The following is a 21,474-nucleotide window of genomic DNA, read 5'->3' as shown; positions in this document are numbered from 1 at the left end:
GACTAAAAAATAAAGTAAGCAGACACCAAATAAAGCAAGAATAAGATCTCTAGTTTTACTGCATGGTTTCTAATATATGAACTTTAAAGGGGGGGAAAAGCTTTTAATTATAGCTGTGTGTAAAAGTGCTATTTTAAACAATAGAAATAGAACTTAAATTATTCCCAGGGCACTTCCTATTACCTCCATTCATTTTCACAATCCCTGGACCTCATTTCCTCATCCCTTTTTTCAATACCCCAAAGAGGAGGTTGCTTTCCTTTCTATTATTTCTCCATTTCATCCTACTACAATTACGATACGGAGGTGAATTGGAAATCCACTTTCCTGGATACGCTATTAAAAGCTATTGATCAGTGTGACCTACATTTGTCCCGTTACTTGAATGGAGTTCTCAAAATGGGTTTGGTTATGGTTATTTCTTGTAGTATTCTCAAGAAAATAGAGTTAATAGTAAGCCACACCTACTACCGCTACCTTTAGAGAAACATGGCCCTAATGCTTCTCTTCCAGACATGCCGACTGCAATTTGCATCATCCCCAGCAATCCTGTGGTGAGCAAGAAAGGGTTGCTTCACGCACACACGATCCCAGAGACACAAGCAGAGACAGGAGTACAGGCCAAGGAGGGAGCTCCCACTTACTGTCCAGCTCGTATTGTGTCAGGGAAGCCTCGCTCAGGTTCTGCATGGCGTATGTTGCTGTGGGATGGCAGGGGGTCAGAAGGGGAAAGCAGTGCAAGGTTAGCTACATGGAAAGAAACATCTGGACAGCACAAGCTAAACAAAGCAACATCATTATTGTGCAAGAAAGAAAGCAGCTCGGGGAAATTCCCAGTCCAAGCAAAGGAATTTGAGGGGTCTCGTGAGAGGGTGGGGAGGGGGAGAGGAGAGGGGGAAGGGAGGGAAAGGTGATGAATAGGTAGAAAGGGAGGGATGATAAAGTTTCACAAGACAAACACAATTTCCCTATTATAGGCATTAGGATAGATAGGATATACACACCCCATCATTTAGTACTCCATAAAAGCCTCTTCTGGCAACCAAGACCTTGAGCTGCTAAGGACTGATACACTGACACAAAGCTTGCAACCCCAAGAGGACCCAATACAACAATGCTCCGATGCAACAAAAGGCCATAACTGCTCCAGATATTCTCTTCAGGGGAAGTTTTTATACTGAGTGTTTCTGCTTGTGCATTTTTGTAAATTTATAATAGAGTGCCTGGGTATATTTGCATTAGTATGTCACTGGAATGTCTGATCTATAACGTCTTGCACTTCTTTTTACATAGCTGTTTTATTAACCAGTATGATACATACATGATTATATGTTGTATGTGAACCTGGGAGAATAGGTTTCCCAATTTTCAAAGCAGTGTTTTATGATGTATTTTAAGTTTGCTTGAAAAAGAGATTGTTTCAGACTGATGGATTAGAAAGAGGAATCCTGGACAGTACTGTTTTGGAATTGGGATGTGTATACTGGATTTTTTGCTGGAGTTAGCATTTTCAGCACAAAGTTCAATCATGTATTGCTCTAGGACAGTTTCTGGATTTATTAGCATTGGAGGAGTTGTACTGTGCTGACTAGAAGCCATATCATTGTAGAAAGTGTTTTGGGCAATCTTTAGGACCAGGTCTTATGAACAGCTTGCTTGGGAATGATATTGCAAACTCATTTAAAGGCAATCAGTACAGCAGCAGGACCGAGATCTGGTGAGCAAACTACATTCTGATTGTCATTAATTTGTACATTCTCCCTCTGTAGACTTACGGGTCAACTCTGTCCACCTGGCATTGGGACTGCCCACACTACGGGCAATAAATCCTCGTACCCCTTCATATGGCAGCTCCCGATATCGGATGCGGAAGCCTAGCAAGATGCCATTGATTTTGTCCTCAGATGGGGCCTGTATAAGAAGACACAGTGAATGCAAAAGTGACTCCTGGAAGTACAGAGTACCCACTGCAATATCTCCAAATGTGACATTTCTGGGGGATGCTTTTGTACTTTCATGCAGTCCCTGCTAGCAGGATGGAATCCAGAAATATAGGCAGAAGATGCCTCAAAACTAAGGATCAATGAGTCGAAATAATCTCACTATCCATTATGAATCCCTCCAGTTTTCTCCTGACCTCAAGCCTACATTCCACAAGTTGTTTTTCATAATTCTACTCTCAATGTCTTTATGTTACTGGTTCTCTGTCTCCCCCCACTATATGCATGCCAACTAGAGTTCTCTATACACCGCAAAAAAGGATTGTCCTTTCCCATCAATCCTGGGGCACAAGATCCATTTATGGTGTTTTGTGTTTCAATAGCAAAGTCAACTACCCTACTACGAACACAGAACCTTTCTTTGTATTAGTTACCAGCTTAAGTAATAAAGTTAGGTGCGAGTAAATGAGGAACTATTATTTTGCTTAATCAAAATAAGTTGCAGTCCTGACATCTTTGTTCAGATTTATTTGTATAAGGTTGCATAACTGGAACTTCTGGAAAACAAGCTTAGAGCACCGTACCAAAGATCATACAGTATAGTATAAGAAAGAAAAAAACATTTCTTTAAAATGTGGGACTCCTTGAACATTCTGATTCTTTTATTCGGAGTTAAAATGTGGAAATGAATGAAAGCATAGGCGACTCTACCTGCCAGCGGATCAACACGGATGTAGTGGTGTGTGGTGTCACTGACAAAATGGTGGGAGCTTCGTCTGGGGCTGAGGGAAAAAAAGAAATACAAGTCAAATACTCGAGCTATTTTTTATGATTAAAAAAAGCATCAGGAAATGCTATGAAGTCATCATCTTTCACAGAAGTTTAAATGACAGCTTCTTTTTGGAGATGAAGATCAAGTGTGATTACAATTTCCTTCCAGATTGGAGGATACCATGATCCTAAAACAAGATGACTTTCCGGTGGAATACTTCACTAATCTGCAATAATGGGTCCACTTCTGTGGTGGGATTGAAATATTTTTGCCACTGGTTCGGTGGGCATGGCTTTGAGCGCGTACACACACTTTGCATGTGTGCGCGTGCCAAACGTGCACTTTGCGCCAGTGCAGAGGCGTTCTAACTTGCCTCCTGCAAGCCTGCACTCTCCTGGTCACTTCAGCAGCTGCCGCGCAGCACTATTCTATGGTGTGCAAAGCAGCTGCGCTTCAAATTCAGAGGATAAAGGCAGAGAGAATCGGTTCGGTCTCCGCTGCTCATCTCCACTACTGGCTCGCCAGAACCGGGCCGAACCGGTAGAATGCCACCACTGATCCACTTGTAACAGGTTCATCATGGCTTTTTTTTTTTTTACAGCCTCATCTACTGTATGCCTCTCTTAATTTGTTAAGGAACCCTCGTTCCTTCGGCTGATCATTCTCTTCATTAGTTTATAGCTTTATCTATGGCTTCTTCCATTATATTTTCTATTTTCAGTTTCTATTATAACTCTATTGCTTGTCTTAATTATGCCCAACACTATTGTTTTAACAGAGTCCCAGCTGTATCAACCTGCTCGGTTTGTCACAGCAGAAAGTTTTCCTCCCACAATAGCCAGCTTTATCTATGGCTTCTTCTTTTATAATCTAACACAAACAAGGCCATTACCAATAAAACTTAAGAAATAAATCTACAACAAGGAAAAGATAGCAGTGGATCTGAATAGGGGTTTGATATGAGATGGGTTATTATACAAGTGGGAAACCAGATAGTAGAAAAGGGGCAACCCCCCTTCTTTATTCCTTCTTAGACCTGGTTTTGTTTTGTTTCTTTTGTCTAGTTGTAGAGCTAGTAGATTTTGAAGATGAGATCTTTTCAGACAGCCTATGCGAAAGATAATCGGGGTTCCCAGGAATGCAACGATGCCCTCACTGAGTTCATATTACCTTTTATAATTCTCTTCTCAAGATTGGAAGAAAAAGGTTTTACACTGGGTAGTAATTCATGACCTTGCATGTTTGCATACCAGCCTGCAGTGTGGTGAGCGATTCTGACTCTTCACTGTATTCACTGTCACCGATGTCATTGGTTGCCTTGACCCGGAATTTGTAGGTGGTGAATGGCTTCAATCTGCAAATAGAATGCAGGGTTATCTGGTTTGGTTTTGGAAGAAAAAAAATTCCCATGTGTGTTGGCTGTCTTCTGCCTGCTAAGACCTACATTCTAACTTTGGGGTTTTTTTTGTTTTGTTTTTTTGTCCCAAGACCAGCAAATTCTTCCTAAGGTCTTTGGAAAAGCATTCTGGATGTAGCTGTGGGATTCAACATATTTAGTCCTGTTTCCACACTTAAGAGTAATTTATGAACATTGAGTTCAGACTGGGAGGCCACCCTTTACATGGAGTCCTTGACTTATGACCAATTAGGAGCAGAATTTATGTTGCTAAGTAAGGCAATTAAGTGAGTCCCACCCCGATTTTATGACCTTTTTGGCCACAGTTGTTAAGCAAATCACTGCCATTTTTAAGTGAATCAAATGGTCGTTAATCAAATCTTCCCCTATTGGCTTTGCTTGTCAGAAGCTGTCTGGTGAAGGTCACAAGCGGCAATCCCATGACTCTGTTGGGAGTTGACATCTGTGACACTGCAGTTGTGCTGGTTGCCAAGTGCTTGAATTCTGATCACGTGACCATGGAGAATGCTGAGACATTTGTAAGTGTGAGGACCAGTCACTTTTTTCAGGGCCACTGTAAATTTGAGTGGTTGTTGAACAACCATTGTCAGTCAAGGTTTACCTGTATACAGTCTTAAGATTATTTGGCTAGCAACAGTCTGACAAATTGGAACACTGAACAACTGTTTCCCCTTCTAAATAAATGTCTCTTGCATTGCATCAGTTCCTGCCTCACCTGTTCACAATGAAGGATGTGGTGTTGTGCTTCACCGACGCAGAATGCAACACCCATTTCCCATCAGGGAGTTCTCGTGTTTGCACAGTATAGTATCGGACAGGTGAGAGCCCATCACTGCCTGGCTCCCAGGACAACAGCACGTTCCTGGCCTTGACATCTTCCTGCAACACAGTGGGCTTGCTGGGTGGTTGCGGACGGTCTGGGAGATAAGACAGAGACAGATCACTGAAAGCTGTTTTTTCAGTGCATGAAAAAGAGACATGGCAATGATGGGTGGCTAGGCCGGAGATTATTTTCAGGTTGGTACAATGCAAACAGGAATCCTGATCCTTTATTAATCTAAACATGTATCTTTTCCTTCTGTACTCCATCTCAAACATTATCTAATTGGTTTTGATGTCTAGTATATTCACTGGTTTCCTACAAACCCTAGTTTCCCATTTTAAAATGTTGCTTCTGTGCGATCACAGATGATCTGTCCAGTCTTACAGTTTATAATGATGCTTCCAACACCCCTCCTTAAAATAAAAAAAAGAAAGCACAGTGTATTAACTCTATGAAAACAGAGGGGTCTGGATGACCATTCTGAAAGCAGAGCATAGTTGACAAGGTTTCAGGATTAATAAACAAAAGGCACGGAGTAATACAGGCAGTGCTTGACTCATGACCAAAACTGAGCCCAAAATTTCCACTGTTAGGCAAGATAGTGGGTTTTGAACCATTTTACAACCTTTCTTGCCATAATTGTTAAGCGAATCATTGCAATTGTTAAGTGAATCACTGTAGTTGTTAAGTTAGTAACATGGTTGTTAAGTAAATCTGGCTTCCCCATTGACTTTACTTGTCAGAAGGTTGCAAAAAGGGATCACATGATCCCAGGACTGTGCAACCATTATAAATACATGCCAGTTGCCAAGTGGCTACATTTTGATCGTGTGACCATGGGGATGGTGCAATGGTCATAAGTGTGAAAACTGGTCTAAAACCACTTTTTCTCAGTGCCGTTCTAACTTCAAATGGTGACTAAATGAATTGTTGTAAGTTGAGGACTATCCATAACAATTTGGGTGGTTTTTTAAAAAAATTCATAATGAGTTTCACAAAGAACCCTTTGCTTATAAGGTGCAGCAGAGTTCGTTCAACTGCTTAAGTAAGAAGAATGAGAAAATATTAACAAAATTAATGTAGAGAAATGATGATCAGTTCAATCATCGTTAACAATACTACAGGCCTATTAAATGAATGCCTTTGATATATGGCCATTGATATTCTATAAAGCTTTTACTCCTACTACAGTTCTTAAAAGATGAGCACCTGGGGCATATTTTTCCTGGAGTCTGAAAGAAAATGAGTTTTCCTTGAAAACAGGCTCATTATTAGAAGAAAGATTGATGGGTTTTCAGTAATAATTGATAATTTATTGCCGTTGTCTGCAAATGCCTTAATAAGAATCTGATTTGTAATATACAAATTACCCATTCATATTTTTTTATCATCTGCTTAATGGATTGTTATCAGTGCTGAACCCAGAGAATTTTGGTTTGCTTTCTTGTGGAATACTAATGTTTGCCTGCACCTGTTACTTAAGAGACAGCCACTCACATGTAGATCTCCTGAAGGCTAACCTTCTAATTTGTCAGGAAATCCTTAAAAGCAGAAACATTTTGCAGAATTAAATTGAAGGCTTAAGGCCCAATTGGACATCAGTCTTCACTTATTGAAGATAACCTCCAAAGGCTGAAACTTTAAAGCAAGGGGAAAAAATGAAACGTTGCTTCTTTCTCTCTTTTCATCTTGAGCTATGCCTTCCTTCCTTCCTTCCTTCCTTCCTTGAGGTATTTATCTGTCCAACAACACCTCCCTTCTCTCAAGGTGTCTTCCATGCACAGAAATGGAATTTATACGTAGCTCTTCTGTCTTTGAAGAAAATGAATAGTGATTTGTGGGAAGTGGTATAAGGAAAGGAAATGTCGAGTAAAAAAAATGGCTGAAAATAAAAGGATTAATTGAAATACCAATTCGCTACTCAGACATACACTGCCTTAAGATAATTTTTAATATAGTCCTCGTGAGCCTAGGTAAAAGCTACCACACCTAAAGATTAAAAAAAATCATGTAAGCAGGATGCATAAAAGCTAGGAATCTTCTTTGAAATATCCCTTCAAGAGATAGACAAGAATGAACCAGGTTGTTAAGGAAACAAAGGGGGGGAAAAAGTCACCCAAACCAGACAAAAGAAGTTGGGCCTGAGCACATGTGAAAACCTTCCCCAAGTCGCATCAACAGTTACCAAACCTATTCAATAAGGCAAGAATAGCTGCCAATCTTGTGAATCTACAAAGCAAGGACTTTTGGAGACAAAAGGGGTCCTGAAGCCTGCCCACTCTTTGAGTCTCCTTTGAATCCAGACTTGGCAGCTATTGTCCCTCTGAATAGTAACTGACAGCCTAATTGAGAAGGATGCTCGGTCTGTGTGTGTGTATGCATGCGTGTGTAAGAGAGAGACAAGAGACAATGACACAGAGAGAGCACGCAAATGCACATTGTAATCAATAAAGTTTTGCTGTTACTTTAAATTCACTGGTTCTCCATGTATTCCAAAGAACTGGTTGTGCCTCGGTGTTGTGCCGAAAGTGATTTGAGTGTGGCTGTTGACCAGGGCTGTGAGTGTGTTGATTGAATGACCATATGTCAAACCTGGGAGTGTACCTGTAACATTTTATGGTGTTAACATCCTCAGGAACAAAAATAGATTCACTGGGAAGACATACCTAATTTTTGTCACAATGCAATTCGGGCTCGACTTATATCCCACCACCCTAATTACCTCTTTTTTCCGTTGTGACTACTAAGGCCTCTGCAGCTTCACCCCAGCCCTTTCGGGTCTGCGCTGTGATACGGAAGAGATAGGTGGACTCGGGTCTGAGGTTGGTAGCAGTAAACTGCCGTGCGCTGGGGCTGAGGACTTCTACATTGGCTGAATTGGCAGTTGTAGTGTTGAGTCGGTAAGTGATCTGGTATGCTGCAATGGAGTCAGAACAGGACTGGGTAAAAAACTGAGGTCCAGACAGAAGAAGAACATCATGGCTTCAAAATCCAAGGGTTTGGTTTGAATAAAACTCAACAGCACTTTTTCGTGCGGCTGTTGTTAAAAATAGGATCATCAATCAATGTCCAATGACAGATATGGCACAACAACAACAACAACAACAACAACAACAACAACAACAAGAAAATGTTCTGCAAAAAGGAATACTGTCCTATGTAGCTGTCTTTGGGCAGATGAAGAAATAACTCTCCCAATGGAAATAGATTGTAATCATGGGAGTAATCACAGAACAAGAGTCTGGCCCAGAGGTTTGATGTTGGTTTCCCTTTTTTTACCCTGCCACAATTTTTTTGTGGCCCTGTTTGCTCTTCAGAAAAACAAAAATGGGAGAAGCTAAAGAATTCAGCTCACTCTGGACTACAGTGTCTTACCTAGAATAATACCATTGGGAGCAGCAGGAGGCTGCCAGATTAGCCGTACAGAAGTTATTCTCACTTCAGGGAAGAGAATGCCCACCGGTGGCCCCGGCACTGGAATACATCAAGGCAAAGGACAATGGAAGATTAGGTTGAGTGATCCAGGTATATGTTTATTTATCCATACAGGCTGTGACTGAAATGCACATACAAGCACAGATACACACAATCGATGCTACCTGAGACTAATATCTGTATTGTTTTTTTAGGGGAACATGACTCAGGGTGTTGGGATGGGGAGTTGCTTATAATGCAGGATCAAGAGTTTATAATGATAGTGACAATGCACTTGACAGAAGTCCAAGCTGTCTGTTGGGTTCAAAAATCGCAACGTGCTAGGTGGGATGGAACCCAGTTAATATTACAAGGATGTAAAATGAAGTTAATGGAGGACATGCAGAGAGGTGAAGGAAAATTGTACTCTTCGGCAGATCACTGAGAAATGCACGAAGGATGCAAAAGGAAGTTTATTGTATGTTTAATAATTTAGAGAAAGGGTATGATTAGGGCTTGAATTGTTGAATATTCTAAATGAAGATGGTGTTGATGTTTGGTTGCTAATCTTTTTTAAAAGTAAGTATAGTTAGGAGACAGAGAGTTATGGGATGCCTACCATCATCCAGTGTGCGCTCAAGTATAGGTGGATTGCTGGGCACACCATCACCAATGCGGGTGAAAGCAAGCACCCGGATCTCATAAAGGACATATTTTCCCAAGCCTATGAGCTGGGCACTCCGAGAAGCATTGCCTTCCACTAACCAGAACTGGGCCCTGGAATCTGAATCCTTTTCCTTATACATGATCTGGAAGAGAATTGTTTAGTTTAGTTTAGTTTATTGTCATTGCACCTCGTACAACGGAATCAAGCACCATCTTCAGTGCAAAATCATGACCATGAAAATAAACACAAACACACATCCTTCACCCTCCACACATTGAACCGGAAACCCCCCGACACCGCACCAACACTGCACTATACAGCAGAATTCAAAAGAGCTACTGCCCTGGGATAGAAGCTGTTTTTCAGCCTATTTGTCCTTGTTTTTATTATTCTGCACCGTCTGCCAGATGCTAATAGTTCAAAAAAAGGGTTCCCAGGATGAGATGGATCTTTGAGAATGTTTTGAACTTTCTTAAGGCAGCGGGAACTATAAAGCTCTTCCAAAGAGGGGAGAGGGCAACCAATGATCCTCTGGGCAATGACATTAATCCTCTGGAGTGCTTTCCTATCTGCCACTATGCAGATAGATGCACCAGTGATAAAAATAAAGGCAAACATTCCCGTTTCCCCCAGTACTAATCAGGGGACCATTATTAACAGGCATTCGTTCCTGTAAAATTGATGGAGTGAGAGCCCTGGATAAGAGTAAGGCATGCCATGAAATAGAATTTGAGGGGGGAGGGGAATGAGGAGGAGGAGGAAAGAAACAAGGCTATTTTGTGGGAACACAATAATTAAAGACTGAAAATAAAAAGGTTCACTAAGGATTCCTCTACAATAGCAGGGTTTGCAAGTACAGATTCAGGATCAAGCTGGAAGAAAGAGAATAAGATTAGGTGTGGAGGAATATGATGCTTTCAGTCAGGTCTTGGCAGTAAGGCACAAGAGAAAGCAAGTAGGAAAGGATTACCAAATCAAGTTCTGTATGTTTAATACCTTGTAGCCTAGGATAAATCCATTTCGATCCGCTTCAGGGATGTCATTCCACCGCACTAGCATAGAGGTAGAAGTGGTAGCTAGTGCTGAAATATTGGTGGGTCCAGATGAAGGCACTGCATACACAGAAAATACAGGCAAAATACACATTGCTACATGGTCCAGAACCTCACGTGTTAAATTCCAAGCAGGCAGTGATAAGCCTACCAGATTGTCTTAAATAGCTGGAGTGGAAAGGAATACCTGACTCTCGGGTTCGCCCCACCACAGTCTGACTCCATGGCCCAGGCCCAACAGCATTGAAGGCCTGCACCTGTATACGGTACTCGGTCCATTCCTCCAGGTCCTCAATGGTGAACTCGCGCTCCACACGGTCATGGATGGTGTTGGTCAGCGTGTGGCTGCGCCCATCCAGGCGTGAGTAGCGCAACCGGTAGCCCACCGACTCAGGGCTGCCATTGTATTCACTCTCTGGCAGTGGCTGAGGAAAGAGTTGGCCCATTACTATTGGCCGGCATTCTATTCTTCTCTAGAATGGCTACATCAAACAGGGCAACATCTTCCCTACTCAACTGAAGAGCTCCTAGCCTTTGTAAAACAGGTACAGTTTCAAAGGCTACCTTAGAGGCTGCGACTTTTATGTACAAATGGCCAAATTTCATTATTTAAAATTGCCTTGTAACTTTCTTCAATTGAAATGATAAATACAAAAAATGGGCTTCCAGCAAGTTCATTAAAAAAAAAAATCAGAATGCATGAAAAAGAGAGAAGTTTCCTTTTTTGTCTCATAAGGAATGCATATGGAATAATAATAAATTTGAACCATAAGGTTTTGAATCCTAATTCTTGTGCTTAATAGAAAGCCATCTAACTTCTGAAGTCTGCTACCTCCAATACAGATATTGCTAAAAGTTTCTGATTTGGACTTAAGAACTTCCAATATAGTCTCAGCGGATGGTAGCATCTGTCTGATCGTATCATATCATTCCAAGAAGAGCCAAGGAAAGTTCAGTGGCAAACGTTTTGCATGTTAGTATTTCGATGTGAGATCTCCTTGGCTAGACCGGGAAATTCAAAAACATTTTGGCAAAAGTGGTTACTAGCCATTTCCATAACAGTCATTTCCATCAAGAAAAGTACATGAATATATCCATAAAGTCACCACATTAGACTTCTGACATAACTGAAACCTTAATTCTTTCACTGAATTTAATTTGGTAGCCTCTCAGTCTTAGACAAGGGCTGGTCTTAAAATTCTTGTTAGGGGCGGCAAGAATTTTATGGCATGAGGAAATTATAATTTTGACTGAAGGAAATGGGACATGGGTAAATGTATATGTGTTGATTCAAAATTAAGCCTTATTCAAGCTGGTGTCTCAGCTGAAGTCTTCTACCTCCAAAAATATCTAGCATGGGAGTGAAGGAAGAACAGCCAATGATACCCTTTCAACACTCCTCCTTCTGACTTTGATCTATGCTTCATTTTCCACCCCTTAGTTCTTCCCTTGCTTACTGCCCAATACCCCATCCCTTTCCTTCCCTGTATTTCCAGAATCCTCTATTTTACCATAGCATGATAAATGACAGAAAGGGTGAAGCTGTATTTCAATTGCTCAATATTTCACTATAGCAATATCGCCAGTTTCTGATTCAGCCTCAATGTATTCTTAGCTTCATAGGAATCTCTCTACTAACCTTGAATTCAAATTTACTACTGGAACAAACTACTGAAGTTTGTCTGGCTCATTAGTAAGGGTGGCCAGCCTGCTGGGATTTGCCCCTTCTCCCCTGCTTTGTTGTAGTCTGCTTTTTCCCCCCTCTAGAAACAATTAGAGACTACATTTCTCACCATCCATCGTAGCCAGAGGCTGGTTTCACTGGCTGTTCGTACTGTAATATTGGCAGGAGATACATCAGGTGGAGCCTGCAATGTCTGGATCCTGCGGGAAGCTAGACTGGGTGGACTTGTCCCCACAATGTTCACTTGTCGCATCCGGAAACTGGCGCCAGAGAGGAAATGGATTAATGTTGGAAGGGAGAAGAACACAGCAAATCCTCCAAGATTTTGAACTTCCACATTCACATGCCTTTGGCTGCCTTTTGCTTTATTTCCCCCCCTGTTCCTCTTAATTTCAGTGCAGGAGCCACAATATGTAATATGTAAGAACATACAAATATGTGACCGGTTTGCTGAGGCAGGGGTTTGGCCTGGTCCTGCCTAGCCGTTGGGGCTCGACCCGGCCGGGAGCTAGGCGCCCTCAGGGGCGTGGGGGGGTCGGGAGGGTTTGGGGTGCCCCTCCTGGCGCACCCCTTCCAGGACGCAGGGCGGTCCGTAATGGCGCACAAAGAGCGGGGGCGGGGGGGAATGCGCAGGAGGAAGTGGAGAAAGTGATTGAGAGGAGAAAGTTTTCTTGGCTCCTAGGACTCTAAGACATATTTAATAAAATTCCTGAAAAGTATGACTTTCTGAATAATACCTGCCAGAAGAGGAAAAAGCGGCTGCTGGAAGGTGCTGAAAGGATAGCTTTCCCTCTTTTCCTACGGAATAAATAACTGGATATTAAGAAACCTATTTTTAGGTGGAAATTGGTTTTAAGCGATGAGTGGGAGAGAGAGGATTAAAAAGAAAATATTTGTATGCTAAGATTTGTTGGAGCAGATGCCTTAAGGATTTGAAGACTAGAATATACTGTAACAAGACTTTAAACAGATTTGGACTTTCTTTCTCTTTGATTGATATCACCCCAGAAGGAGAAAGTGAGAACTCTGCCTTGGTTTGGACTGATTGATAACTTTGGGACTGTTTTATCTTTTTTATTTTCTTTTGAATATTCTGGTTGTTGTAAGAAGAAAGAAGGAGAAAAGAAAAGAAAAGATTTATAATGGCTCTTTCTGTTGAGGAACTAAGAAATGGTGTGGAAGAAGCTTTCCTTTTCTTAGAAATGGCGCTTACTAATTATCAACAAAAATTACAACAGATGATGACAGCAGAGGAACAAGAAAGAAAGGAAGGAGCCATCTTTAATGAATCTCAGAATTTGATCCAGAAAAAAGGAAGAGAGAAAGAAAAGAAAAGAAGAGAAAGAAAAAACTAAAGGATTTAAGGACTTAAGATCTAAAAAACATTTAAGAAAGGGAAAAATAAAGTGCAAAACCAATATGATGATTGTAAACAAAGGGAAAAGAAATACGACAGAGAAGGGAAGCCGGTAAGGCAGAGGCTAGAAGAAGGGGGGTAGAAAGGTTTGTTGGGAAAAGAAAGAAAGGAAAAGGTGGAGAAAAGCTACAACGTTTTGAAATTAAATGGAAAAAAGGAATTTTTATGGATAATGGATAAAGTATAATTTAAAAAAAAAAAAAAAAAGATTTTGCAAGGTACATAAGATGAGATGGTAGTATTGCAATGGTTTAAGAGTTGATAAGAGATTAAAATGTTAAAATGTTTAAAAATGATTGGTTTTAAAACTTAATAATAGGAGAGGTTTAGAATATTGTTTTAATTAAAGAGTTTAATAAAATTATGGTATTGATGTTATTATAAAATTTTTATTATAGTATTTTTTTTTAATATTTGGATTTATTGTCTAATTATGCACTTAATTGTGTTGGATGTATTAGTTAGATAGAATGTACCAAGCAAAATCTGATTGGGTATTAGATATTATTTTAAAGATTAATTTGATTAACTTAGGGGGAGATAGAAAGGCATCATACTCTGATTAATGATTTCAGGAGAAACTGATTTTCTTTTTTTTTTATAAAGAATAAGACAAAGGGATGATAAAAAATGGACAAAAGATACAAAAATAATGATTTAAACTAAGATGATTAATTAAGGTAGAATTAAGAAGTGTGAAATATGTGGAGAAGTTAATATAGAAGGCTTAGAATGGTAAATAAAATAAGTAATGATATGTAAGATGAGCATGAATATAATTGAAGTCCATGAAGAGAGAGACACCTGGGTCCAAGTTACTTTCCAAAAAGATATTTTTTTTATGTTTTGTGTGTTGTGTGTATATGTCTTTTTGGGGAGAATTGGTAAAAACTTGTAGAAATATAGAATGAGAATAATGGTAATTAAGTCAGAAAGAAACAGATGAAATAATAATAATGATATTGAATAAGAGTAAAGAGAAGTAAAGAGAAATTGAATAAGAGGTTTTGGTATATTATATGGAAATGGTTTAAAACAGAATCATAATTTATCTGACTTGTTAAATTTACAAGGGGAAAAAGGTTTAAACATGTAATGAATAATGATAATTTGTGTGTTTTAAAAATTAATAAAACTTGTTTTTTAAAAAAAAAAAGAACATAGAAATATGTAATGCCCTACAAGCAGGGGTTGGATTCTACTGGTTTGGCCTGGTTCGGCTGAACTGGTAGCTCCGAGGATCAGCTGTGAGTGAACCGGTTTGCTCCGACGATTAGCTGTTGGGCCCACTCACCCACCCCGTCTCTAGTCTATGCTTTATATCCTGGTTTTCAAGTTCAGCTGATTCGCATGGCACAGCTGATTGCCACGCATCAGCTGTTTAACACACAGAGATTGCTGGAGAAGGTCAGTGGCAAACGTTCTGCATGCGTGCGAAGCACATGCTCACCGAACCAGTTGTTACACAAGTTGAATCGCACCCCTGCCCACAGGTGTGTTTTCATAAAGCCCATATCTGAAGCAAAAAAGATATTATGTGGGGATTGGGCTACATGTTCTAAATTGTGTGTGTTGGGTTTCCCAAGAAAACTTTAATGGAGAATAGGTCTATCCACAGGCTTTAGCCATCGTTTTCTTATGGAGCCTCCATGTTTGGTGGTATCAAGATGAATTTCAGGAAGCATCAGAACGGTTTTTGTCTTGAACCCTATTTGGGTTTTTTTTTTTTTTTTTTGCTTAGTTCTGACTGGGCTTTATGAAAAGATTGATTTTGATCTTCCTCTTCTTTATACCCTGTTTCTCCAACAATATGGCCTCCCCCAATAGGAAGTCCCAGCATGTTTTATAGGCATGAAATGAAATTAAGCCCCTCCCCCAAATGAAGGCCTATATTAAAACATGCGAAATGGGGGAATGGTGGGGCTTGCTGTTAGGAAGTACTTTTGTTGCACACCCGGATATGGTGCTGCCTGCGTTGACCCCAATATGAAGTGCCCCACCAACGCCGAGGTCAACATCCAAGCCATCGCTGCCCGCCCGAAGATGCAAGGGGGGAATTAAGTCACCCCGAAAAGACAGCCTAGCCATTTTTTCGGGGCTCAAAAAAAAATAAGACCCGGCCTTATTATATGAGAAACACGGTATTCTCATCATCACTGTCATCATCACCATCCTTGCTGTTGTCTCCATTGCCATCACCACCCTTGCCTTTCTTTCCCTATGCAACTACAGTAATACAACAATATGTAGCTTGATTGGGATCAGCATTTTTCCCTTTTTATATCATTTAATTTTTTTTAAAAAAATAACTGTATTACATTAAACCAATTAACAGAATAAAATATAAATATATACAAGTGTTAAAAAAACAAGGACCTGAAAAATTATGTTGTAAGTAGAACAACTCCCAACATTTTGATCATAAAAAATTCTAATGAAACTATGGGCAAAGAATGCATTTCAGTAATCTATTGCTGCAAATCACATCTCTTTCCAGTGATGGATGAGGTCTCCTTCCAGTGACGGATGAAATTTTTTAGCTTTTTCCTTCTTCACTTGACTCACGTATAATATGTGTAGGGATTGAGATTGGGGACCTCCATGGACCGAGCTTCTGGTTCATTAGAAAGCTGGTGGATGAGCAACCACTCTTCATTCTCTCCAGTCTGACCCATCTGAAAGCAAGCAAGACAGAATAAAATTGGGAAAGTACGCTATTGCCTACTTCCCTACTGAATAGGCAAAAATGAGTTAACTAACATAGTAATATTTGGTATTTATGTTCTTAGGAAATGGAAAGCAAGATTGCTTTTATCTAAAAGTAAAATAAATATTTGCACAAGGTTTTGTAAAAATCACAATAGTTTACTTGGAAGAATAAATCATCTCATTATTTGTTATTATTGTGTTATTATGTTGTTAGTCTTCAAGCAGGAAAAATGCATACACATGGAATACTTACACACAGAAAAGAGTACATGCACACAAAAAAGAGAAGGATAAATATATCACAATGAAAAGCTCTTTAGGTTAATACATTGGCCCTCCCAGCTATCTTTGCTTTCATTTAGTCACTGAGATTTCAAAAGGATTGCTCCTTTTCAAATCAAGGATTTTCTGCTAGAAATATTTTTAGAGGTGATTATTTTTGGAGATGATTAGATGAGATCCCTGTATAAATATGTATGAAATACCATTCTGTCTATTGCTTCTATGATCTGATATCTCTATTTATTGTTTCCTAGATATTCTAATTCCCAAATAGTATGCTTTCCCCTTTATTTTTGCCCTCAGCCACTGTGGTATTTGGCCGAACTAAGTTTTCTGAAATTAAGCAGAATAAAAGCATGCAGCTCTCTCTCTCCCTCTCTCCCTCTCCGTGTGTGTGTGTGTGTGTGTGTGTGTGTGTGTGTGTGTTATTTTTATTTGAGATTGTAGATTTCAAGTCAAAACATTTACGTGATGTGCAATGAGAGGGCTTCTTCTTCAACTTTCATACAACAGCTTGATGAAGAGCTATTAAAGGGATGAAACTTCAGCTGCATTTTTACCAGCAAATGAGATCTACCTTACCTGAACCTCTACCTGCCACCTGGAAATGGAAGTCTTCCCATCATAACCAGGGCGAAACTGAAGTGTGACTGAACGGGGACCAATGTTGGAGATGCCCAAATTAGTTGGGGACCCAGGGAGCTCTGTGAACAAGAGAAAGCAGACAACATAGAACTCATTAGCCATAGCATAGACAATACCCATTGACCCAGCTATACTACATACAAAATGAAAATGGCATCTTGCCCGTTGTTTGTACTGACAATTTACTTTATTAGTCATGTCTTCTCCACTCTGGTGCCCACCAAATGGGTGGCTTTCTACAGTCTTTCTTTCCTATGAACCTGGCTAACGAAAGTTGAAGTAACATTTCAAAGATATTAACTGAACTAATCTAAACAATGTACTAGGAGCAAACATAATGTGCAATTTGATAAGAATCTTAAGAGGGAAGACTGGACCACACTTTTCAAAAAGAATCTCTAAGGTAAAAAGAAGACAACCAACATAGAACCAGCAAATTACATATGCCATACATCATAACGTAAAGATGAAATTGCCATCAGTATCAGATAATCAAATATGGTTTTTTGCTCAAGTGGGCAAGGTGGGGTAGGATGCAGTAGGTTAGAAAAACAGTTTAATGCTTGTGTAAATACGTGTCACCTCTAAAGATTAACCTCTTATTACAATATTTGTTGAGATCTTAGCTATAGAAACCCAAAAAAGGCCAATTCTAAACCTAGAGTCTGGTGAGTCAGGTAGTATGCAAATTCTTAGTCAAATAAAAATAAATAAAATGTGAAGAGGCTATAGAACCTTGTTTACTAAAAATCTTGGGCTTCAAGGAAACCACTGCTTCAGTGAAAGGGTCCTAAGATGTTAGGGAAGTTGAGAAGTCCTACAAATAGCTTTTGGCACATAGTCTCTAGAATGCCCTAGAATGCATCACTTTATATAAGTTCACAGAATCTGATTACATTTGTGCTCATACTTAATGGGTAACAAAACTATTTTCTAAGAATAGGTTGGTTCAAGAAGAGACAACCTTGAGCCAAGAAGCCTCAGAGAAGAAGCACTGATTCCTGTCAGGGAGGGAGAAGGTTCTCAAGAGTTAAGTCAAGAAAGCAGTACAAGTTCTAGAGGACTAGAAGCATCCAAATCTCCCTAACAATTACTAAGATGTTGTCATTGCCCTTATCTCTTGCTTGCACCTGGCTAGTCACTGCAGAAAATGAATCCAGGAGTAAATAGGCCTTTGGTCTGGTCCAGCTGGAAGGATTAAGCATCCTTCTCTTCTGTCTGTAACTCCACAGACAAGATTGTTTATTAGAGCAGTGCAATGGTTTAGATTCAGTTTGGAAGAGGTGCTTTGGAATGCATGGGAACATGAAAGCAGCATCTGTCTACAACTTGTTAAAGCTTTTGTATCTCTCCAAAGCATTGGCGCCTATGAGTTTCACGACATGCATATTGTGTGTTGTTTGTTCCCCAAGCATCAAGACCTGCCAACAGCAGCAGATAATCTAAATGACCCCAACTTTAGCCCACAGCCAGGAAACAAGGAATAAACAACAAGCAGCTTTTGGTGACTGACATGGTGGCTTATTAATGATGCATTAAGTAGGATCGCCACCTACTTGGCACAGGCTTGATATTGGCACAGGCTTCAAACAAATATCTAAAGTGATTTGAATATTCATCAGATTCAAAACTTCCATCTCATGAAGGTCACCAGGGGAGCTGACAGTGTTGTCTGTAATTTCATATTCATTACTTTGATGTTTGTTAATTTAATAATGCTGAAGCTTGAGAGTGGTTGCTTGTTGTCAGACTGTGATAGGCATGTTATGTGCCTGAATAAATGAAGCACACACACTCAAATTAATTGAATTACTGAAAAGAACAAATATTGAAATTAACTGAGGTTGACAAAGTCAAAGTTCAGCCAGGCAAACTGAATTAAATCAGATATGGAATATTATATACTTCAGAAAATGCACCTTCAAAGCTGCACAAGAAGGTAAGAAAAGGCAAGAGGAAGATTCATTCTTCATTAAGGGAAGAACACAGTACCTTAGACAAGGTTTGTTCCTTGCTAAATTTTGTTATGCAGTACAGCAGAAATTTTCTGGAAAAAAAATTGTCCCCTTATGAAGATTCATTGTAATCATTTGTAATCCTGTCTTCCTTTAACATGCCTTGAAGTTGCATTTGTACTTTTGAAGGTCCAGGAAATCATGATTTCTATTTGCTAAGTGTTCCATACTGATGCTCCTCAAAGCCCTGGTTAAGAGTTCAATTAGGGAAATTTCCTAAAATAGCTAAATCGGTTTTGAGCACTCATATCGGACCTCAGGTTTACTCTCTTGGAGAAGAAGACATTAGTCTTAGTAATTTTCACAGCAGGTACCAATAGATTCCAAGACAAGACAGGTTAGCAGCTTGCAAGATGCTAGGATCTGTATGGATAGTATACAGACTAGATGCAGAATTGCTCTTCAGAATAACTGCCAGGAATAAAAAAAAATCCCAACTTTTTAGTACTGGGAAAAAGTACAACAACTTTTCTATTTGTATTTATCTTTTGGACAACTGTCCAAAAATATATGTGGGAGGGGGACAGAAAGGGTAGGAGAGAGAGATATCTTTTCTGTTGTCAGCTCTTCCCTTTTTCTGAAAATCAAACCCTTAACCAAGAAAAAGGTAAATTGACCGTTGTCAAAACATTCCTTTTCCTTACAAATAAACATTGAAAATCCACAAGGAAAATTTGGGCAACTATAGTTTTCACTAAATGATTAGTTGAAGTGTATCATATTCTATTGGGATTCTCCTTGTAACTTGAAATATCTAGATCGATCGGTTTCTCTCTGTACTTATTATTGGGCTTGTAATTCATTTGTATGTACAGCCACCTTTTCAGTAATTTCTATCATAAGTTCCTGTCAAATGCATCCATACATTGGTCAAAAACAAAGATTTGTCCCCTATATGTATTCTTGTAGAATTTTCATTCTGTGCAAAAGGGCAGAGACCGAGGGATCTCTGCTAAGCCTGGCGATAAGATACTAATTGCTGCAGGAAGACCAATAAATCAAGCATACCTGGGGGAACCCCAGAAGAAATGGTAGAGGAAGCAACCTGTCCTTGTCCCTTGGATGTCATGGCTGCCACTTCAATAGTATAGGTGGTCAAAGCAGTGAGGCCAGTAACACGATACTCCAGGGTGACATTGGGGAGGTAGTGTGTAACGCGGGTGTTCGTGCGGTTGTATTCCTCCCAGGAGATCCGATAGCCTAAAAAAAAACCCCACAATTTATATAGGTACATAGCACTACACATTTCATATTCCTAGCCAGGATACAGACAAAACAAACCTAAATAACTCAGTAAAACTTTTAAAATCTACTTATTACAAGCAGAGAGAGAGGGGGGCTGCATGATTTTCCCAGAAATAGATATCAAAAGTCTGGTTCCCAAAATATTTATGATGAAAATTTCCCTACAGCCACTAATTTTATCCTTAGATCCTCAGCAACATTTTTATTCTACCTCATGTGTTCTCATCATTGCCATCCTAAACATGGACAAGGGAACCACAAATATCAGGATCTAGCACAGGGGTGTCAAACTCGATTTCATTGACGCCGCATCAGGGTTGTGTTTGACTTTGGGGGGGGGGGGCTGTGGGGGAGTGGCCAGGGTGGGCATGGCCAGCTTGACACCACCTGTGTTGGGGGCATCTGTGGTGGGTCAGGTGCTAAGGCAGGACTTGCTAACCCTCTGCCAGCAAAAACGGAGCTTGGGGGATGGGCACAGGCTAGATCTAAGCATCCCTTGAGTTTGACGCCCCTGATCTAGCAAATGCCCCGTCTCTTGTCCTTGTATCTCCATGTTTCTTTGCATGGGGAGAGAAAATAAAGTTGAAATCTGTTCTGTTTAACCCAAATGAAATGTAGGCAAGGCAGCGTGGTAATCTGACTTCTACTTCAGCACTTCCCATAAAAACTGGTGCCTTGTTTTGAGCTGGGCAAGGAGAAGAATGGACAAAGTGAAAGCTTCTGGCAGTGGGCAATCACCTACCCAATAACTTAAGTGTTAATGCTGCAGAACTCTTCTTACAGGATTCCTTTGGATGTGGCACATCTGACCAAGAAGTCATGTTTAGGTACAGGAGTGTTTAGGTACAGGAGTGCCCATAAAATTCTGGGGACAGATGGCATGCAGATTCTGAACTGATATAAAAACTGTACGTGGACCCCAGCACTGAACTTTATATAGTTTCCAGCTGTAACCTTTTTAACTAGTTCATTATCTTTTGCTAATGGTAATACATCCTCAAGATATATTAATCACCTCTGCAGAAATTTACCAAAACATAATTATAGAGATGTGCTGTGTTGGAGGTGGTTGATTGATGGGAGACAAAAGTCCACCCCTAGACCATCTGTGCTCTTGGTTTTAATATTTTATTTAATTGTTGCTAATCTTAATTTAATTGTTTTAATGTTTTTATACCTATGCTTTTATTCTGTTGTAAACTACCCGGAGTTACTCAGGTCAGTGAGATGGGTGTCATATAAACCTAATCATAAAAATGAATGAATGAATGAATGAAGCCTCACGGATGAGCCTCTTAATCTGGAAGTTTATCTTCTTACCTGTTAAAATGCCATTCTTTTCCAAGGGCTCTTGCCAGCTGACCTTCAAAGATGTGTCTAAGATCTCATTGA

The 21,474-nt window shown here is 39.9% G+C and overlaps 1 protein-coding gene across 3 annotated transcripts in view; it reads right to left on the bottom strand.

Moving 5' to 3' along the window:
• The window catches only part of SDK2 (sidekick cell adhesion molecule 2), a 419,219-nt gene that overhangs the window by 30,811 nt on the left and 366,934 nt on the right, over nt 1–21,474 (bottom strand). For 2 of the 3 annotated variants that reach the window (XM_087956030.1, XM_087956032.1), the window contains exons 20-34: nt 21,403–21,474; nt 19,846–20,037; nt 16,760–16,881; nt 15,752–15,861; nt 11,879–12,029; nt 10,273–10,510; nt 10,030–10,145; nt 8,986–9,175; nt 8,328–8,426; nt 7,675–7,869; nt 4,845–5,046; nt 3,963–4,066; nt 2,652–2,722; nt 1,776–1,911; nt 645–701 (exon numbers count right to left, since the gene is read on the bottom strand). The exon at nt 21,403–21,474 is cut by the window's right edge and continues 27 nt beyond it. In XM_087956030.1, coding sequence (XP_087812156.1) covers nt 645–701; nt 1,776–1,911; nt 2,652–2,722; nt 3,963–4,066; nt 4,845–5,046; nt 7,675–7,869; nt 8,328–8,426; nt 8,986–9,175; nt 10,030–10,145; nt 10,273–10,510; nt 11,879–12,029; nt 15,752–15,861; nt 16,760–16,881; nt 19,846–20,037; nt 21,403–21,474 — 2,055 coding nt within the window. The remainder of the gene's footprint in view (nt 1–644; nt 702–1,775; nt 1,912–2,651; nt 2,723–3,962; nt 4,067–4,844; nt 5,047–7,674; nt 7,870–8,327; nt 8,427–8,985; nt 9,176–10,029; nt 10,146–10,272; nt 10,511–11,878; nt 12,030–15,751; nt 15,862–16,759; nt 16,882–19,845; nt 20,038–21,402) is intronic. The other variant, XM_087956031.1, reaches the window with a different exon arrangement.

Source organism: Notechis scutatus, chromosome 2 (assembly GCF_049901735.1).
Source record: "Notechis scutatus isolate UNSWTSFEM ecotype Mainland chromosome 2, rNotScu1.2, whole genome shotgun sequence".
NCBI lineage: Eukaryota > Metazoa > Chordata > Lepidosauria > Squamata > Elapidae > Notechis > Notechis scutatus.
The sequence above is the reverse complement of the archived record's forward strand: the minus strand, read 5'-3'. Positions and strand labels throughout refer to the sequence as shown.